This window comes from Molothrus aeneus, chromosome 1, assembly GCF_037042795.1.
Source record: "Molothrus aeneus isolate 106 chromosome 1, BPBGC_Maene_1.0, whole genome shotgun sequence".
In the NCBI taxonomy this organism is placed as follows: Eukaryota; Metazoa; Chordata; class Aves; order Passeriformes; family Icteridae; genus Molothrus; species Molothrus aeneus.
Window position 1 is genome coordinate 86812895 of NC_089646.1, and position 21123 is coordinate 86834017.

Sequence of the window (21123 nt, forward strand, 5' to 3'; positions counted from 1 at the left end):
TTCTGCTCTAAAAAATAACCACATAACTACAAGTGCTCTCTGAACAGATCTGCTCCTCCTGCACATTTAAAAATGACACAGCTACTTATGTAAGATTTGATGTTATTAATTCTTAAAGAATCCAAATTAAAGAGATATATGCAGATCTCAAACAAAAGGAAAACACCGAGGTGGAAAAAGAAATATATTCAGTGGAGCTCCATTCCAACAAAAAAGCTTTTATTAGATCCCAAATTGTTGAGTCAGTTCACTGTAATGTAACCTGATCTAAATGCTACAATATATTAACAAGTATTCATGACTATCATCCTAACAGCAGCACTGTCCAAGGGCTTGAGAAACACAGAGTGCATATCCTCTACCCTAAATATCCAAAAGCAGTGCTTAAGGAGCAGCCTGCCAACACAACAGGATCACGGTGTCAGCATCCAGTACCATGCCAAACAGTGACACAAGGAATGTCAGCCAGAACTAGGCTCCCAACATCAATATTTTATTAGCTGGATAACTCATTTAGCCAGAGCTCTTCTCAGAACAGCTCTCACAGCAAACCAGCATTTCAGCTCTGAGGTGGTGACAAAAGCACAGCATGCACAGACATCTCAGAAAGGATCAGTAAGTCCAGGTGCAAATGAAGAAATACCTGGAAGGGCTTCTGTGAAACCATTTCTGAGAATTGAAGCAGTCGGATCTGGCACTATCTGCCTTCAATATTATGCCTACTTATTACACAACGATGCCAAATTTAATTATTCATCACACTGAACAGAACATTATAAAATCTTTATGGAAAGCTCCCATATATCCCTATGTTATCTTGATTTATTTCAAGTGTTAAAAAAAAAAAAAACAAAACAAAAAACTTGCAATGCATGCCAACTGAAAAAGCTACTTATTTGGTATACCTTGAAAAATAAAATAGCTTTTCACAAAAACACTATGAATTTCAGATGAAAAATTCAATCATAAGCCAAATAATTTTATCGCCATGTTTGCCATTTGTTCAGTCTACTTTGCTACTTTAAACCCAAAATGTTTTATTCCTTCTGCTGCACTGCTCCCTAGACCAGAAAATAAGTTTCTGATTGTAGACCTTCAGCTACAATAGTAATACAAATCTACCAATTGCTCCTCTACTTTTTGGAAGAATATTTGTAAAAAAGTTGAGAGAAGCCTCTTAGCAGTTCTCTATGAAAAAAAGTAACAATGTGTCATTCACCAGGAATATCATGCTGGGATAGCCACAGGATCTACTATTGTACTATGAAATCTCTCATCTTCAGCCTTACCTTTTATCATGGTTTTACAGAAGATTTTATTTTACTGAGCTCAAATCAATGAGCTGGTATAAACATCAGCCAAGTGTTCAGGGCCTACAATGTTTATACAGCATTGCACTGTCTGAAGTATAAATATATCGAAACATTTGAGATCTCCCATTGAGGGGAAGCTTTTTAGCAGTAAGAGGAAGGCCTACAGGAGGTTTTTGGGGACCCTCCTCCCCATTGCAAGGCATTCCTCCTCTCTGTCCTGCAGAAGGTGAGTCTCCACCTTGCCAAAATGGAGTGTGTCTATTCTCACCCTCCAGAGAATAGAGAGAGAATTTTTGCTCCATTTTGCTCAGCCCTTCCTGGGGTAACAGGTTAGGAGTGACCCTGCACTGGCACTTGGCTGCTGGCGGGGTTTAACCCATGGCACGTGTTTACCAACACCTGAAAGGCTGCCAGGAGTAACACAGGGGTGGTCACATAACAAAACTGGCTGGGCATTTTTGAAAGTTCTTAACAAGTGTTTGGTATGAAATGATTCTGGATTCATTGATGCAGGCAAGACAATTGAAAGGGTTGAAAGCATGAGATCTGTTTTTTAGTATTTCTTTTACCTGCCCTTCTATATATATACCTTTTAGCTATATCTGTACAAATTGCTATGAATACATACAAATAAAGCCTCCTGTTTTGAATTCTGAAAACACTGGTAACTCCTTCTGCCCCAGGAATATATTGCTGCAGAACATAAGACAAATAAAATAGAACACTTGATGCCCATGATTAGACATTAGCGTTCTAAGGAAACCTCATGTTTTATTCTATTAACAAACATTTAAATTAAGAATTCTTTTGTCTTTCATTTGAAAACAAATTACCCCAGAAAGGAGTACTATAGAATTTAAAATAAAGCATTAGTTTCAACCAAGTTATGCAACATTAGAAGCAGAATAAAACCATGAGGGGTATGACACACAGGCTATGAATTAAGGACAATTTGAATTTTAATGAGCTACTAATACATTATGTTCCTTTTGTTGGATCATGCCTCAAACTGTTTTAAAATTGAGTGCATAATATTAGGAAGGCATACCATCCCCAGTGATTTAATGAAGACTCCAAACAGCAGCTGAGAATGTCTACTCCTCATGGAATGCATCATCCTTCCTTTAATCTACAGCATTCACCGTAGATTATGCAAACTCTCAACTAATGTGACTCCATATATTATTTAGATTGTGGAAACTCCCCAAAAACATCATATATTTTAAATACAGAGACAGAAAAAAAATAGCTCAGATTGTTAAAATACAGAGTAATGACATTTGTCTTCCCAAGTTGCTGTTACAGGTGATGAAGCCCTGCTTCCCAGGAGATGGCTGAACACCTGCCTGCCCATGGGCAGTATTGCATTAATTCCTTGTACCACCTTCCTTGCCACACATGTGGCTTTTGCTTTCCTTATTAAACTGAATATCTCAAGCCAGGGTTTTTTCACTTCTACTCTTCTGATTCTCTCCCTCAGCACACTGTGGGGGCAGTGAGCAAGTGGCTGCATGGGGCTTAGTTGCCAGTCGAGGTCAAACCACAACAGAAGTAAAGGGGAAATTACATAAGAAATAGAATTAAAATTATCAAAGACTTTTAATGCCCCATCCAAATTAGATGTGAGAAAAAATAATTAAGTTTAGTACCAGGCTTTGTAAAGCTGTTTTACAAAAACACCACTATAAAGACATGACTCTGCCTCTGAAGACCTTTGTAAGGTGCTCACACTTACTCTTCACAGAATTTTATCTTTTTGCAATCTTGCATCATACATTCAGAATACTGAGTACTGCATTCTGGTCTGGGGCCTTCAACATAAGAAGGACATGCACTTGTTGAAGCAAGTCCAGAGGAAAGCCACAAAGATGTCTGAGGGCACCTCTCCTATGCAGACAGGCAGAGAGAGCTGGGGTTTTCAGCCTGGAGAAGAGAAGGTTCTGGAGAGACCTTCTAGCACCTTTCAGGACCTAGAGCAGGTATAAATGAACTGGAGAGGGACTTCTTACAAGAGTCTGTAATGACATGGGAAGGGAGAATGGCTTTAAACTGAAATAGGGTCAGTTTAGATTAGATAATAGGAATAAATCCTTTAGTGCGAGGGTGATGAGACACTGGAACAAGTTGCCCAGGTTGTGGATGACTCTGGGAAGTGTTCACACCCAGGCTGGATGGGACTTTCAGCAATCCAGTCTAGGAAAAAGTGTCCAGAGCAGAGGGGCTGGAACTAGATGATCATTAAGGTTCCTTTCAACCCAAACCATACTGTTCCATTATTCTGTGATTCTGTTATTCTATGAGAATAGTTTGGCCCAGTTCATTACAACTACATACTTAGTCCACATCTCCCCAAGAACACAGGGCAGTGTTAGAAGCCAGAATACTTTATAACTCGAAATCAAATTTAATGGACTAGAAGCAAAGAAAGGTGGACAGATCCTAGCATTTATCTGTAACACTGCTAAAGAAGAACAATGACAGTAAAATAAACACATGTTGTCCCTGACCACCTGTAGCCAGAATCTAAAGTTTTATGTCCATTACAAAAGGTTTTTAAATGAAAGGCTAAAAGCTACTATGAGTTTTGTTTGGTCTGTCCATTACTGTGACTCTTTGTGAAGGTAATTAGAATCTTTCATAGAAGCTTTGCAGGTTTTATCTAGGAAGATGTTCAGACAAAAAACCTGAGAGAATTTTATTCAGTGGACTAAGTATAACCACTTGAAAACTACCTGATGCTACTTCAAATGCATCTGAAGAGCCTCTGAATAAACTGCTTTCCTACATTCTCTTTCAACCCAGAGTACAAATAGTCCACAGGAGACATTACAAAAATAACCAGAACAGACAACAAGTACAGCAATTATGTCCAAATAAAATTAAACCCTTAAATCTCAGAGTTTAATTGTTGCTTCAGCACAAACTTGCAGGCAAAGAAGACAACTTTTCATTTTGCACTTTCTACAACATCACAACCATACACACTCAGTCCATCTCAACATCTGACAGAACTGGAAGTTCCTCTTCTCTCATACAGTGAGGGAATAAGGGAACAAATGTATTTCACCACTGCAAGGGCAGAAGAAATCTACCAGATGATCCTACAAGATGCTTCAATTGAATTCATCAGAAGGCGAAATTCTTCTGATACCTATCTGATCCCCTCAGTGTCCAATCAGAGATAAAAAAGCTACTCACTCTGGCCACAGCCAGGCATGCAGAGACTCCAGAAACTTGGGACAACACCTGTGCTGTCCTCATGCTGCCTCTCTCATTTTACTGTTGGGTCTTTGACAAATATTCCAAATATGACATTAGAAAAACCCTGCAACTGTGCAGCCATCTTATTACAGAATAGCACTTGGCATTTTATCAATATTTTAAAATTGCATTCATGGATCAATTTACTTAGAAATTATTCCTGAAACCCAAGATTGAGTGCTACATGTGTAATGTTGGCAAGTCTTGAAAGATAGATATTTACAATGTTAGTAGTGATCTCTGCACACCCTTCAAAAGCATACTAAATCATTTCTGAAAGAGAAAAATAAGGATTTAGTATTTAGATAGCTCTTAAATACCTTTTCATAGACTAAAAAAAAAATCACATCCCAAACAAAGCTACAAGCAGGGAAGAGGTCTTGTAGGAAATCAGTTAGACCCTACCATAATGCTTATGCAGTGACACACAATGAGGAAAACCTCATTCACTGAGGCAAAATATGAAATAAATTTTAGATAATTTTCTAGGAAGATGAGGCCATAATTATAGTCCACATTAGAAATAAATGCTAAATTTCTAAAGTATAACAGGGCAGATTTCTACCCCTTTTGATGCTGCCAACATGTTATTCTCCACAGAGGAGAAATAAGAGAACAAGATACACATTGGAACTTCTTTTTAACATGGATTGTTCAAAACAATAATCATGACAATTAACAGAGTCACACACTACCTGAGCTATGATTTGCTCTACTTCTTTCCAGTTCTATTCCCTGTTCCACCAGCCTTTCAAAGGAACAAGCCATGAGCAATAATTTACAATGGCTCAAAAACATTAACAGCAGTAAAACATGTATGCAATCCTTGTTTTCTAGTCCAGTGCACAGAGCCCAGAGCACTCTGATAAAGGACAGAGATGGAACACAAGTAGAAGTGTCTCCTGTGCACTGAGCAGCTCAGTTGGGAAATCCCAGTGGAGCTCAGATTGGTGCTCGTACGTGCAGCATGATAACACAGTGCCAATGCATTTTTGAAAGCTGAACTAGCAACAGATTGGGGCAGGAAGGGAAGCATGTTTAGTCATCTTACAAATTTAATACAATCTTTCATCTTGGATACTACAAACAACAGTTATAAATAAAAACTGCAGTTATAAATAAACTGCACCTCAGGACTTAAATTTGACAATGACACATAGGAATAATCCAAGCCTTGCTGAAAATCAGGTTAGAGCTGAAGTATTGAGGAAATACTACACAGCACAGCCTCTGTAATAAATTTGTTTCATATTACTGATGCAGTACAAACAACTCACATTTCAGTATTAAAATACATTGAGAGTCTCTGGAAAGTAAGCATCAGTATCCTTTGACTTGAAAACATACATTTATTTTCCTTTGAGGTTAAAAAAGTTAATTCCAGATCGATAGAAAACAAAATCAGAAAATCTGAACTCCCCTCATGAAACTTCAGGTTTAATTACTGATATCTGATGAATACCACTGCAGTGCTATAAAATGTCAGTATTCCATTGCTTACCTGTTCATGTGCTTTAAGTTATAGCCTGCAATAAAGTTAATGTTATAGAGCCAAGGCACAGCTATGCCCAACAAGAAACCTCCTCTCTACTTAAATCCAGGTGAGAACAAGTTTTGAAATAAGACTCTGAGAGTCACCCTGAAGCTGCTGAGACTGACCTATATTTCCATCAAGGGAGAATGCCTTGTAGCAGGGTGTCAGAGAAAAAGTCAAAACACTACATCAAGAACCACCAAGACTCAAGTCATGTGGTGTTTTTCTGGTAAACACTGACTTAGTCTTTCCTGGATCACAGAATCCCAGAATGTGCTGAGTTGGAAGGGACCCACAAAGATCATAGAGTATAAGCAGCAGCCTCATAATACCATTTAAGAGGGGGTGCTAATAAATCTGCTTTTTCCATAAATTTTAAGAACACTCCAAGTTCCTAAGTTGAAGACAATCAAGCTGGATAAAGATCTGATTTTCATATAGAAGCAATGCAGCTAAAAGGACTAAAAGCAAGTCTTCTGAGAGATAGGGGATCACTAGCTGTTGTAACATGCCAAACCACATTTCACTACTCAGATTTTGCATACCACCACACCTTTAACTTGCAACTGAACAAAGAGAAAGCACTGCAGAAAAGGTTGCAACAAAACTTCACACTACCCTGAATCTGGTTCTTTCAATCAAATCAGAACAATTCCTTTTAGGAAGAGAATTCTTTTCTGTAATTCAGAATTCTTTTCTGTAATTCATATCACAAGTTCAATTATTCTTTCTGAACAGGTGCCCTGGATGCAGGCAAATCCCTTATCCTTATTTAAACATTTTAACACAGCCTGCTTAATATCTGCCTTCAATAGTATTACATAATTTACCTGACATCAAGAGTATGAAATTTTCCTTTCTTCTGATCTCAAAGATTTGGATATAAGAAAGGTCGCATTATCTCATGAGTCAAGTAGAAATCTTCTTAAACCCTGAAAACAAAATCCAAAATGGTTCTTAAAACCATTGTGGTTACAGAATTCAAGCAGAACTTCACAAAAATAATACTATTTTCCTTATCCTGAAAGCGATCACAGAAAAGCATCTCTTGACAGAAGTAAAACCAATTCTGTCCTCAGAGACTGAAATTGAACCTAAATCTCTAAACCAATTATTTTCCATACCTGCCCTAACAATCTAAATAAATTTCAGGATATGGTAGCTCATCCAAAATGGATGAGCATGAATAGGAAGATTGCAATTAAGAATGAGACTGTGAGACTGCCAAGTGTTTGTGCACATATACATCTGGGTATATATATATCTGTGTGTGTATAGTGTAACCCCCTCCCACCACCAAAATAAAACCAAAGCAGTTTACAGGAAATAAGCGGATTTTTAATGTGATTTTTTCCCCTCTAAGCTTTCTCTAAGGAAAAGGTTTATAGGGAATTTCTTTCAGCTAACTCACTAAATCAATGTGAGCAAGAACAATTCCAAACATTGATTCTGCAAGGGGCCAGTAACAAGCTATAGGCACCACAAAAGCCAGATGAAAAAACATTCCTGCTTGAAAGAACGGAAAAGTCTTTAATACCTCACATGCTTTCAGATGTCCATGACATTGCTGAAAGTTACGCTGCTGGTGATGAGGTCAGCAGATTTCTCTACACATGCCAGGTTAATTAACAGCCTGGATTTCTAGCTTAAGTCAAAAGCTCCTGAGTCTTCCACCACTTATGTTGACAACTTTGCTCTTTTTTTATTGTCTTTACATTACTATGACCTGAGCTAAATGATTACCCAAAGTTCACAAAGTATATAACGATTTATGGAGCTTAAATCCCCATGGCCTTATGGGGATTTTAATGCTCAGGTCCTATAAGAAAGCTTTTCTCCCCACCACATTCCACAAAATCCAGTGCAATTGTGGATTGTTGCCAAAAGCAATAAACCCAACTTTTGCCATTACAGTTTTGTCCCATCCCCTTCTTTCCACCAGATCTGGTGGTCATATGGCTGCTGTGTGGGTTGCTTCAGTTTGCTGAATCAACAAACTATACTTTTTTGCACTTTTTGGTGTCCATCCAGTCAGCAAACACCCAGGCCACACAATCATCAGATTAGTATCAACAGAAGTGATGAGAAAACGTCTTTCATCTGCAGTCCATAATCATACCAAATTATATGTAGTATAAAACTACCCCTTAGTTATTCTCCTAAATTAAATAACTAAGTAGAAAGCACACTTTCACAAGCCTCATATAGAAGCAAATACCTTGAGTGCTGTCTTTTAAAACACCCATGAAATATCCCACTTGAGTCCCAAGACTACACTCTTGCATGTGTGCCTTCATTTGTTTTACTATGAATACTTCTACTCAAGCTCTTTTCCTCACATTGAGATTGTGCTAATTTTATGGATGTGTTATATTTTGATTCAACTATAGTATCCTAAAGTATAGAGCAAATAAATTTGCTTTGAGAAGCTAAAATTCCGAATTCCAGTATATTCTCACATGCATATGTCATACTTTTTTACATTACATTTTTAAAGCACAGATATGAAAACTACATTGTGGTAACTGAAAAAAAATGATATTGTATCATCTAATTAACAGTGCTGAAATCTAAATTCTGTTCTTTCTAACCAAAGAGATGACAGAATCAGTCAGAATTACTATTTTACTAGATTTACTCGGAGAGGACCAGCATAATTGTCATGAACTCCACAATATACACATAACATAGAAGAATGTCTTTTAACTTGGAAAATTGTCTACTTCCTCCCAATTGTGGAAGCAAGCTTGGCAGCAGGAACTGAGAAGGGTAGTTTGATCCAGAAAAAAACCCTTCAATAATACAATCTGACAACATTAATGTACCAGTCAAACATGAAGATCTCAGAGATATGCACCTTTCTTTTTTCCATGAAGTGGCTGAAGTTGTAATTTGTATGGATTTAAACACAGCTGACTCAAAATATGTAGGGTCATCTGGCTAAAAACTCTGATTACACCTTAACATGATTTATAGCACTCAAAATACCAGCACACCTACCTTCCTGAGTACAGACAGTTTGAGAAAATGATAGTTAAAAGATCCAAGACTCTCTGCAGAACTAAATGAGGTATAATAAGATGCCTGATACCCTTAATTCTGGCAAAATTATACCAATTGGAAAAAAGGAAAAGGAAAATATTTTACAACAAATTGTATAGAACCTGTAGCCTTGGAAAAAGGGTTGCTGAGGGATCAGCAAGGAGCATGGATACTCCTGCTTGCTGCAGGTCTGCTTGGGGAAGCCCATCACCAATCCAAGAAACATCAACCTGCGAACATGACACCCTGCTAGCACTGCATCACCAGCTCCAGTGGGAACCAGAGCCCACATGAACACAAAATCATTCTGTGCAGCTATGCCTTCATTGTTTGAAGACTTGATTGCTTGTGCCTGGGAAAAAAGTGTTTGAAGCAGCTCTTTTCAAGAGGAAAAAAAATCTCAGAATTTGGTTTAAACTCTCACAACAGGGAACAAATGTCTACTTAAAAGTTTTATATATTCCACAAATTGCTAACTAATGAGTTCAGGCTGGAAAGCTCAGCCTTAGAACACAATACTCATTCTTCATTTTGCAAAGCAGTTTCTGAAGTCACCTCCAACAGCACTGAAAGCCAAACCAAGTCATACACCATGTGGAAATTTCATGCTTTCAATCCCTCTACTTTCCAGTCTGAACACCAATCTAAGGCACACAGGCATAGCTGAGCATGTACTTTACTCACTGGCACCTATTTTATTCATTGTCTCCCTCATCTTCAGCAAAATCAAGGCAAGACACCAGTGTTCCTGATCATCCATCTTTTACTCTCTGCTGTCATGTCAAGCCCACAGCTGCATATTTTCCTGGCAACTGTGAATCAACTCCCACTTTGATGATTGATTCACAGGCTAGAATAAGACATGCTTGCAAGAATAATTCTATTAACAACTTAAAATCAATCTGGTATGCACAGCTGCTTCTTCCCCTGCAACAGCTTTCCTCCAGAGGTTGTAGGCTTGTCCATCATATTAGTTTGTTATACTAACATGTCCCAGTCCAGATTCAGGGAAGTATCCAGGCTAAAAAAAACTTCTTCTGGCTTAGCTTTTTCTGTTGAGCAAATCACACTCAGCTGGAATAAACAGAGCTAGAGCAATGTTCCTGGTTACAGACACAAAGCGACCAGCAATTCAGGCACATGTCAATGATTTTATAGGTGTCTGTGTGCAGTAATTTTGTGCCAAATAATAAAAATAGATATAAACCTGTAAATACAGCTGGGGCACACTTGGCAGAGCAGAGATGCCAGCTTCTGTAGATGTCTTGTACTGAGGAGTTCCCTTAGCTGGAGAAGTGCCTAGAAGTTATTAAAGAAGCTCACATTTTTGTTCTTCTAGTAAGGGAACAAAATTTCTTGGCCAAAACAGAAAGAGGGTGCCCAGAGTGGATCATCTGCAGAGATTAACCTATGAGCACTCCAGGACCAACACACTTGTTTTTGCACAGGTGATAGGGGTTTGGCAGAACTAGAAATTAATTGAAGGATGAAGCAGTCTACTTCAAAAACTCCTCTCAAGCTGACATGTCATGCCATTCCCATTAAATACATGTGGCAAATTGGTCCTGGCACTCTTAATTCCACCAGCTTTCCAATGATTAACCGCTAGGCAAAACCTCTGCAGGCTTCTGTACTTCAAAAAAACTGACATGCTGGAGAATTAGAGGACTTGAAATAATCACTTCTTCCCGCCACACCACATTAAAGGAAGCAACCCACAAAACTTGTGAAGAAAATAATTACATGGTTGAACAGCTAAGCGTGCCTTTGAACATATCCTGCTTTTTCAAAACCTTGATTGAAAGCGCTACTGGCAGCTGTGCTGTAGGCACATAAATGTGGTAAGGAATGATTAAAAATTACCCATTCTCCTTCTCCACAAACTATTTCCATATTAGCAGGGATGTAGATAGAATGAATTATAACAGAAGTAATTCCACTAATGCAGCAGCACAGAGTGTTTTTGACTTTGGAGTATTTTGACTAATCAGATAAATAGTTTCATCAGACATACACACAACACCAGAGTGTATTTATAGTGTTCACAATTCTGAAAATGGTTACAGCATTCTCAAAGAGTAATACTGAGCCACAGATACAGATTAAGACACCTTTGCATTGTAAACATAGTATTATTCTCAAATTTGACAGAGAAAGGTTAACATTCTCCATGACTTCTTAATTACCATGACCTTATAAAGTACACATTGAAAAGATGACAAATGGAAGAGATTTTTGGGAAGCATTTTTGTCTCAAAAACCACTAGAAATGCATACACACATAAATGTTAAAATTTTGGCTGTAACTTACAAGAACAGAAAAAAACAACTCTGTCCTGAGACTATACCTAAAATTTTATACTAAGATTCCACTTTCACACTCTGAGTATAATGAGACTATTGTATCCAGAAAAAATGGAAAAGAGAAGCAAATGCAACACTACAAAACTTATAGCACATGTCTCACTGTGAAACACAATAACTGCAGAGCATAGCCAAATGTGAAAACCAAAAATTTCTATTTTGCTAAACTGGATTTTGAAAGAGCAATTTCAATCGCTTGCAAACTTGAGTGATGGTAATAATTTTTAGGGTCTTTTTAGGTAATAATTTTTTAATAGTTTACAACAATTTCTTTTTCCATTTTTGTCTAATTCAAAGTCAAGACCTCACAAAGGTAACGATTAAGTCAGCTTTTTAGAGCCTCAAAAGTATGTTTTCATATTTGAAAATCGATTAAAAATTAAAATACATTATTTCAATCTTGTGAAATCATATTTTGAAAAATATGCCTTCATTATTAGGAACACCAGCAATGCATCAAGAACACCAGCCCTACCAGGAACTCACAGAATCACTTTCATCACAACAGATGAAGGCACCTACAAACCAGTTCTTTATCACTCATTAAAAATGAAAAGCAGCAAGAGCTTCATCTCACTCTGCTAATATTATCTTCTGACAGAGGAGATGAAAACAATTCATCCAGGAGCTAGGCCTTGTATATACAGCAGCAAAGCAGAGCTTCTAAAGAAATTATTCTTGCAAGAAGATAATGTAGATAATTAGGAAAATTTTGTTTCATAAGTTTTATTCAACCTGAATGCCCCTTTCATAAAGAAGAGGGGTTGAGGTGGGGGGGAGTCATCATCTATCCTGTCATAGTCCCAGGAGAGTAAAGCAATCTTATTTTTTGTTAAAACAAGGCTACAATTTTCTTTTTAATTACTTATGACTCAAATAGCTCTGAAAGGATCAATATTCTAGAGGCAAGATCAAAACCAAACCAGATGGATATTATAAAACATTATAATGCAATCTAAATGAGCCTTTGCACATTTCATTAGGTAAGAAAATTTTTGAAGTATTTCTCTCATCACCCAATCTCTTATTTTATATAAGGCAGGATTTTAGTCTGCCTCATTACAAGCAATGCATGAATTTTTCAAACAAATGATTTTTTCCTGAAACGCCGATGCTAGAGTTAACTTTCCTTCAGCCAAATTAATTTCCATTCCCTTACCAGGCTTCATACTTATAATCAGATTCAAAGTTAAATAACACTTAAGAAAACTGGTTTCTGTTGGTCCATCCATTCTTGTAAACAGGAAATCCTCCAACTGTTTGCTTGAATGGTAATATCTTAGAGACCTGTTCTTTTGGATTAATCTTCACACATTCTTCATTTAAAGAGAGTACATTTTTAAATACAACAGAAAGTACTTACCCTTCTAACCTGACATCAGGTAAAGATCTGTTGAGTGCAATCATTTCACTTGCCATTAAATTAAATTGATTTATTTTAAACATTTCTTTCATTTTCTCTTGCTCCTCTTTTGGAATGACCACAGGCTTCCCCATCTCTCCAGGTCCTTCATGTGGTTTTTGCATGGGTTCTGGAACTTTGAAAAAATAAAATGTTACTAACTCCTTTGAAGCTTGTGTTAGTTTGTTTACAAATTAATTTACACTGTAGGAGTGCTCACATTTAGAACAGTCCTAAACCCACCAGGTTTTGAAAGTGAAAACAAATCTTCACATTTGGGAGTTTAACAGAAATAGTTAATATAGTTAAATAGCTTTACTTACACACCACAATTCATGTAAAAAACCAATAAAGATTTATTTCTATCCACCATTACATCATAATTGACTTTATAAAGTTCCTGCAAAGGAAAATTCAACTTTTCCAGGAAAGCCTGCATGTGCAAGAAAAATCTGGGATATAAATGAGGGGAGACCTCATTGCAGTCTGCAACTTCTTCACGAGGGGAAGAGGAGGGGCAGGCAGTGATGTCTTCTCTGTGGTGACAGTGACAGCACCCAAGGGAATGGCCTGAAGTTGTGTCTGGGGAGGTCTAGATATGATATTAGAAAAGGTTTTCCATCCAGAGGGTGTTGGGGCACTGGAAAGGGCTCCCCAGGGAAATGGTCACAGCACCAGCCTGACAGAGTTCAAGAAGTCTTTGAACAAGAGCGTCAAGCACACGGTGGGACTCTCAGGTGTCCTATGCAGGGCCAGGAGGTGGACTCAATTACCCTGATGGAACCCTTCCAACTCAGCTTATTCTGTGACTCTGCGATAAATAATGTCCCAGAACAGTAAAGGTTCAATTAAAGTAAAAGTGTAGCTTTATATCTATTTCCACATTTTTATTTTGACAGAATGACATTGGCAGCAACAGTTTAGAAACAATTTCTCTTGTTTGTACTAATGTTATTTTTATGCAACAAAATTACATTTTGAAGGTTAACATAAGTAAGAAAACAGTATCAAAACAGTAACACTTCACATCTGAAATCCAAAGAAATTTAAATATCAAATATCTGATCAAACTGAAGAGGAAGAATGGGACAAAAAGGAATTCAGACTCTTAAATTATTTAGGGTTTTAAACCAAATATGTAAAAAAATCAGAACAGTTTTTAAAAAGTTACTATCTCTTTACAAGTACCATTCACTTTTCTCCCAAACAGCAATGCTCAAATACTGAATTTGAGCTACATTACTGCTTTACAAATTCAGCAAAAGTTTTAATTAAAAAAATAGCAATTTAAGATCTAAACAAAGGAATAGAAAGTATTTTAAAATAAAGACACCAAATCCCCAAGAAACAAGCCTAACTTCAAATTATCTTTAATTTGCATCTAGGATAGCACAGTGTAATTAAACCTTAGGCAGAGAGTAAACAGCCACATAAAAAATAAAAAGAAATTTTTTTAAAAAATGCCTGAGCCTTCCATCCTTGCTGAAACACTAAGACTTAAAGATATATTACTAATAAATGAGGCTTTTTGCTGGTCTGCATTTAGTGCTAACAGGGAACAAGCACAAAGTGCTCCTTGAGAAACTTTCATTTTCAAGTACCTGAAGCGATTGCAGTAGTTGCATTCACACAGGACCATTTAGCAGAGAAAAATCCTCCCACCCTCCTCCCATCACAGGGGTGCTTTCTTTTAACCAAACTCTCCTTGATAGCTATAAAACCCTAGAAGTTGCCAGCCAGCCACTCATCCAGTGAAAATTGATGGAGTAAGTGTGTTCCAGCAGATCCTGAGCAGATGGGCTGAGGTGCTCGTTCCAGCCACAGGCTAAGCTGAGCAAGCAGTCTGCTTTGCATCTCTGCCTCTTCAGAAGGGATGGCTGGAACCTGCATCAAAACTGCTGACTTGCAATTGCATAACCTTTTCAACTAGAATTTGTGCCTTCTGGGGGGGCAATTAACTTAAAATTATGCTATACAATAAAGTAATTACTTGGGCTTAATTTTATACATTCAGCGTGGTATTATTATCTGGGCTATCACAGCAACTTTTGTTAAGCATGTAGCAATAGGTTCACTTAGACAGAAAGTGATTTAACAATGGGTGTTCCACATAACTAAAACAATTTTAAAAGCCCTATCAGAATATAGTTGTATGCAGCATGTTTTTCTGAGTTCTGAAAGCAAGTGTCTTATCCTACAAAATGACCTATTTAGAAGAAAAAAAATAATTTCCTGTTTCACTTACACTTCCAGTTCTTTCTTAACTTTCACTAAACCAGTTAAACTGAATAGTTAAATCAGCCAAAAGCACATCTCTCACATTTGCAGATCTTCCTGTTAAGATGATAGTTTAGCACATCAGTGACTTGGATACTGATGTACAAATTCCACAAATTCATCAGTTGACTTTTTAAATTTCATTAGTAAATACATGCTGCTTGATTACACATTTCACCTCAGTACCTCATTCTCCTTGCAGAAAAATCCAGCAACAACTAACTAGATCCAGATATTTTGAGCAACTCACTAAATGCAGACAGTCAAGCTGAGGCACAGGGAGGGCAATGACTTTCCAAGAATTAACCATCAGAAGATGTTCTCTCAAGTTTCTGAGAACCATCTTCTCTTGGGTTTTTTTATGGTTATCTGTTTTCCCACAGAAGCATGTAGGTTTCACAGAAACACCAACCAACAACGTTATCCCAAAATTAGTAATAAATGCATCGTTAAGAATTCAAACCACAGTGCTCTTTTGTCAGTTAAATACAGAAAAAAATTTCCTTTGAAGGACTCTATGTACTCATGGCATTCTTCTAACAAACAGAAATGAAATTAATAGCTACAGGTTTCAGAACTAAATAAATGACTGAATCACCACCTGATTAAATAAGAAATCTAGTAATGTATTTCCAGATATTTCTTATTTGTATCAGTAAACCATTAGTTTCAAAGAAGGCTTGACCTTTTCCAGATCTTCATTAAAAAATCAGGAACTCTTTATTTCTTTGGACTACAAATTTCTTTTTACCAGTCAATATGCCAAATAAAAACCAGATAATTCAAAATCTAAGGTCATCTAAAGCCAGGAAAAAGGGGTGAATTCTTCTGGTGAGATGTCTTTAGAGGCCAAATAAACTGACCAATGCAAAGTCCAGTCACCTTTGGAGGCATAACCATAAATACAAGAAGTTGTTTGGCCAGGTAAAAGTTCAGAGCAGTTCCGCCTCTTACACACACCTCAGCCTTAATAGAATGAGACTGATTTATGACAAATGGTTCACATTTTCAATAATTAAATCTTGAAATTGCTCACTTTTCTTCTTAGGATTTTTTCATGTAGATGAGATAATTTAGAACCAAGACACAATTTAGAGATTCCTTTTTTACCAGAGCTCCAAATTCAGAATGCAAGGTCTTGATTGGCAATTGACAAAAATGGCTGATCTTAGTTTAACTTTGTCATTGCTCCAGGAAGAGTGCAAATAGCAAGGAGCTGAGATTACATGACTCTTGCAATTCACCGGTCCTAATTTTGAAAGATTCCCCAGCACCCAGGGCTTCTAATCATTACACAAGGGGAATGCACCTTGAGGTCAGAAAAAAAAAGGGAAAGAGGATGAATCTCTAAGTTTATTTAGAAACCACATCAAGTGCCAAAGCTGGAAGTTGTTTTTTTTGCAATCAGACCTTTAGGAAGCCTATAACTGGGGGTAAAGAATGACTCATTTCACCTCCATTTAAGTCAGGACCCGAGGGATGACATTCAGGGTTCTTACAGAAATAAGACAGAACTACACAAAAAAAAAACTTTATTAGTAAAACCACGCTACCACCTAGGTATATTTTGTTTACAAGAATGGTCCCTAATTGTACTGTTAGAGAACAGCTTGAACCCTCTCTTTAAGTCTGGAACTTGTTTACATTTATTAAGTAAGCTGTGTTCCAGGCTGTGAAATCTAAATTGCAATGCCAATCCCCATATGAAAACAATAATGCTCAAGTAACTATCCTATGAATAATAGATTTGGAAAAAAATATTACATAACATGGATGATGCTTACTGAGGTTAAATGATTTTCTTTCCAATTCACAGCAGCATTTAAACTTACATCAGCCACCTTCCAGAGACAACAATTAATTACTCTTTGTGGCTTTTACTGAGTAATCCTCAGGAATTACAAACAGGGAGCCACCACCCAGAAGATGTGGCAATAGGAAGAACACGTGTGGTGTTTTGGATAAGGGGTGTGCACCATCCACGTCAGAGGAGGTGAGGCAGCCTCAGAGCTGAGCACTAGGAGAGGGCTTCCCCCAGTTTTCTCCCAACCCCTCTGGGGTGGTCACAGCAGGGAGAAGAAAGAGCAGCAATATCAGTCAGCACAGCACAGGCTCCTCCCAGCTCAGGGATTGCTGCTGGAAACAACACTGCTGGGTGTTCTGATCCCAGCTCCCCAGGTTACCTGGTGAAGGCACTGCAGAGGTCTTCTGCCATGGTGGAGAGGGTGGGCCACCATGGCAGTGGTGGCAGCAAAGGTTAAGTCCACAGACAAATCATCCCACACAACTACGGTCACTGGATTCCAACTACCCCTCCCTCTGGTATAACCTTAGTTACTCAGTCTTGTACGCTCCAGATCTCATGCCAGGCCCCTTTCCCAAGGCAGCTGTCCTCCTACCTGGCTCGTGGCCTGTCCCTTTTCTACCTCACCCTTTGGCCCCTCAACTCCACACCTGTGTCATTTCAACTCCAAGCATTTAATCTCTGTCAGAGCAGACACCAAGGCTTCTATCTTATGCACCTTACAGTTCCCTATAACCATGTACACTAAGTTTTCCACAGTTGCACATTCCTTTACTATTCCTTATTTTGAGCAATTTTAAAAATATTACAGCAGTATAACTTAAAATCCAATATTAGACACATAACCTGAAGTTCCTGATTTAACATGGTGGTATCTTATGCCATCAATACCAATGAGAAAGAGCCCAAAGACAATTTTGGCTATGGCTCTTGCCTAATTCTATAAAAAGAAAATCCTTCCATTTTCTGTATTAAAGACCCATGGAAAACATCCTTCAAACTTCATGAAAGCCCAAACTGTCCAAAGTTGTCCTCAAAATCCTTTGCTCCTGCTGAAATAACTAAAGAATGATTTTTCCAACTGGACAAGCACAATCTGAAATAAATATAAACTCTTCAGAAAAACTTTCTCCTATGTTGAGTAAGTTCATCAAATGCCATGGAATTCTTCCATGAATTGCAAAGATAAAGCAGAGTGACATGGACAAGAGGATATTAAATTCAGAACACTAGCATAATTTATGCTGAATCAAGGAAACTAATTCAATTATGGAAATTAAAAACAGAGGAAAAAGTGAAGTGAAAAAGCAGATTTTGATAAAAGCTTCACAGACAAAATAGCCTCAATGTTATCTCAGATGACTCCAGGCACTCTGAGCAGGAGTAAAACCAGTAGAGATTCCAAATCAGTAAACTACTGGAACAAGTAAGAATATCTATGATCAGGCATGCAGCTTGGTTAAAAGGAAATGTCACAGGGTCAACCAAGGTTTCTAGCAGACCTATTCCTGCACCTTACTACAAATCAGCCATTAAAAAAAAAAACCCAACCAAAAAAAAAACAAAACCAAAAAACCCAGAAAAACTCCCACCCCCCCAAACAAGAAAATGTACAAAGCTATATACAAGGTTTGTTTGTTTACCAGCCAACTATAAGATCTTAAAAATATATCAAGAATTTTAACACATGGGTTTGGGTAAAGGTCAGAATGAAGGCTGTACTCAACTAAGTAAAATTAGTGTTGCATAGGGAAAGTCATAATACTAATATGTCAAAACTGAAGACTTTCCCTCACCTGAAGGTTCCCCCAATGACTTCATATGTAAAGTCATCTGAAATTTCAACATTATCAATATATCACAGTAAGTTGATAGATATTGACATCACCTGCTGTTTTCTGGCATAAGTTATCTGCTTTATGGGAAGCCAAAAATTGGATCTATTCCTACATAACAACACATCAGTTACTGTCTTACCACCTAAGAATTTCCAAACTTCTGGAGGAAAAAAAAAAAAGGAAAAAAAAAGTTCAAAAAAAGACGAGTTCCTGTAGAAGACATACTTTCTACATGAGCCTCATTAATTTTCTTGCCACTTTGCTCTCCTTTTACTGAAAAAGACACTCAAAAAATGCAATGCCAGCAATGAAAAATTTAAGTTAGCTCTACAAAATTCAGGTGGATTAGAACCCCTTTGACATGTTCACATGTAGTTGTGAAACCAGGAGTCCAGAGGTGCTGAGCACGGAAATTCTACATTCCATACAGTGCTCTCTGTGGAGATTTATTGGCCTGTTTTCATCACAGGGAAAGAAAACAAGTAAACCAAATCTGACACTTCTTAAATATCTCCCCAGTGTTAATCTGTAACAGAGCAACATTATTCTTAAAATACTACTGAAAATTTCCCAGGAAGGTCAAGGTTCACACCTGATTTCAACAGGTGAAAAAGTTTCTTGTGATGAAAAGCAATAACCTTGAGTGCAATTAACCGACTGGACTTAGCAATTAGCATCACTCAAAAGGTTTCCAACATCAGCAGTGAAACACAGACACAGCCTTTTCAGAGGGAGAGACTCCAAACTATAGAATTAGATGCTTCACAAACAAACTGGAGGTGGCAGGTGCCTGCAGTTCTAAATGCATATACTGAGACATTGCAGGGATGAGAAATCTCCCTGCACCAATCCTTTCTCCCATGTGATCAACTACGCTAACTTTTTAAAAATAAGGTTGGCAACATCAATAGTAGTGTTCTCAAAAAAGCCCAAAACAAAACAACCCCACACTCAGCTTCTCTAATTGGTACTCAAAAACTTAAGATGGCAATAACAAAACTGAAAGCTTATCTGAAAACCTTTAGTATTGAATAATACAGCTCTCACTTGAAAGTTATCTCAATAAGCATGTGCTCATATTTGTCACTTTTACATCCAAGTTCATACTACTATCATAAACCTTTTCATTACAATATTAACTGTGCCTTATTGCTACAGTCTTTGTCCAAATTTTGGGTTAGGTGGGTTGTGGGGCAGGGGATGGTTTTCAGTTTGGTTGGTTGGAGCCTTTTTTTGCAGGGGCAGGCAGACAAGTGAGCTTGGTTTGGTTTGTTTTACTAGCAGGTCTAATGAAGTTAATAGTGCCTTTGCTTCCTCACTCATGGAAACTTAAAATATGCTTTAGACTGCATTAACATGGCTTAGATTTCTGCACTTCTTGTTGCATAGTTTTTTAGAGTTATTTCATATACATTAGTGCTTAAAATTCTACATCCTAAGTGTTTTAAGTCTGCAACATACAGCTCAGGCAAGATGGTTATTATTCTCTAGTCATTCAAAGAAACACAGAAGATTGTGTGACTCCTAAATGCTGCCACAATGCTACATTGTTGAGGAAAAAAAAATCCCAAATCTTTAAAAAGAGTGCAATTTTAAAGGAGCATATTTTAAAGAATAATTAGGCAGAAAACTTACCATCTCCAGCTGGCAGGCCTCGTTCCTTTTTCTCATCACATTTATTGCATTCACTGAAGTATAGCAACAGAAACATATCCAGAAGGACCCAAACCAAAGAGGTGGCAAGCACCACCTTGCAATATGCAAATTTTTTCATGGCACTTTAAGTCAAATACAAAAATAAAAAAGTATAAATAAAAATATCAACAGGTTTTTTTAATCCAGTTTGAGAGACCACGTTCTATATCTGGAAAAAAAAAAGAAAAAGAAAAAGAAGTCACGGCATTTACCTGAGATGCTAAAAGCAGAAATTTTAACTCAATTTTTAAGGTAAGAATTTAGTTCTCTTATGATATATGCAAGAAAATTAATGTCCTATGCATTTCAGTGAGATAAGGAAATGGGGTCAGTTATAGCAGCATTATTCCAATCCTTTATGATGTTAACATTCATCACCTGAAACATCAAAATGAGTGACCAAAACAGAGTCCTCTGCTGAGCCACTGGAAAAGAAGGTAGGCACATATAATGGCATGAGAAGAAACTCTCTGGATCCTCTGGAAACCAGGCCAACCCAAATGAATGAAAACCAGGAACATCTTGGGAAGTAGGGTATCACTCTCTACTGTGTGAATCCCATGGCTAATATTTCTCATGCTTCTCCCATGTAG

General features: G+C 37.5%; 1 protein-coding gene across 2 annotated transcripts in view; it reads right to left on the reverse strand.

Annotated features, from left to right (window-relative positions):
- Positions 1-21123, reverse strand: part of GALNT1 (polypeptide N-acetylgalactosaminyltransferase 1) — an 88170-nt gene that overhangs the window by 24798 nt on the left and 42249 nt on the right. For both annotated transcript variants that reach the window (XM_066560221.1, XM_066560214.1), the window contains exons 3-4: positions 20471-20699; positions 12878-13052 (exon numbers count right to left, since the gene is read on the reverse strand). In XM_066560221.1, coding sequence (XP_066416318.1) covers positions 12878-13052; positions 20471-20609 — 314 coding nt within the window. In that variant the 5' untranslated portion in view covers positions 20610-20699. The remainder of the gene's footprint in view (positions 1-12877; positions 13053-20470; positions 20700-21123) is intronic.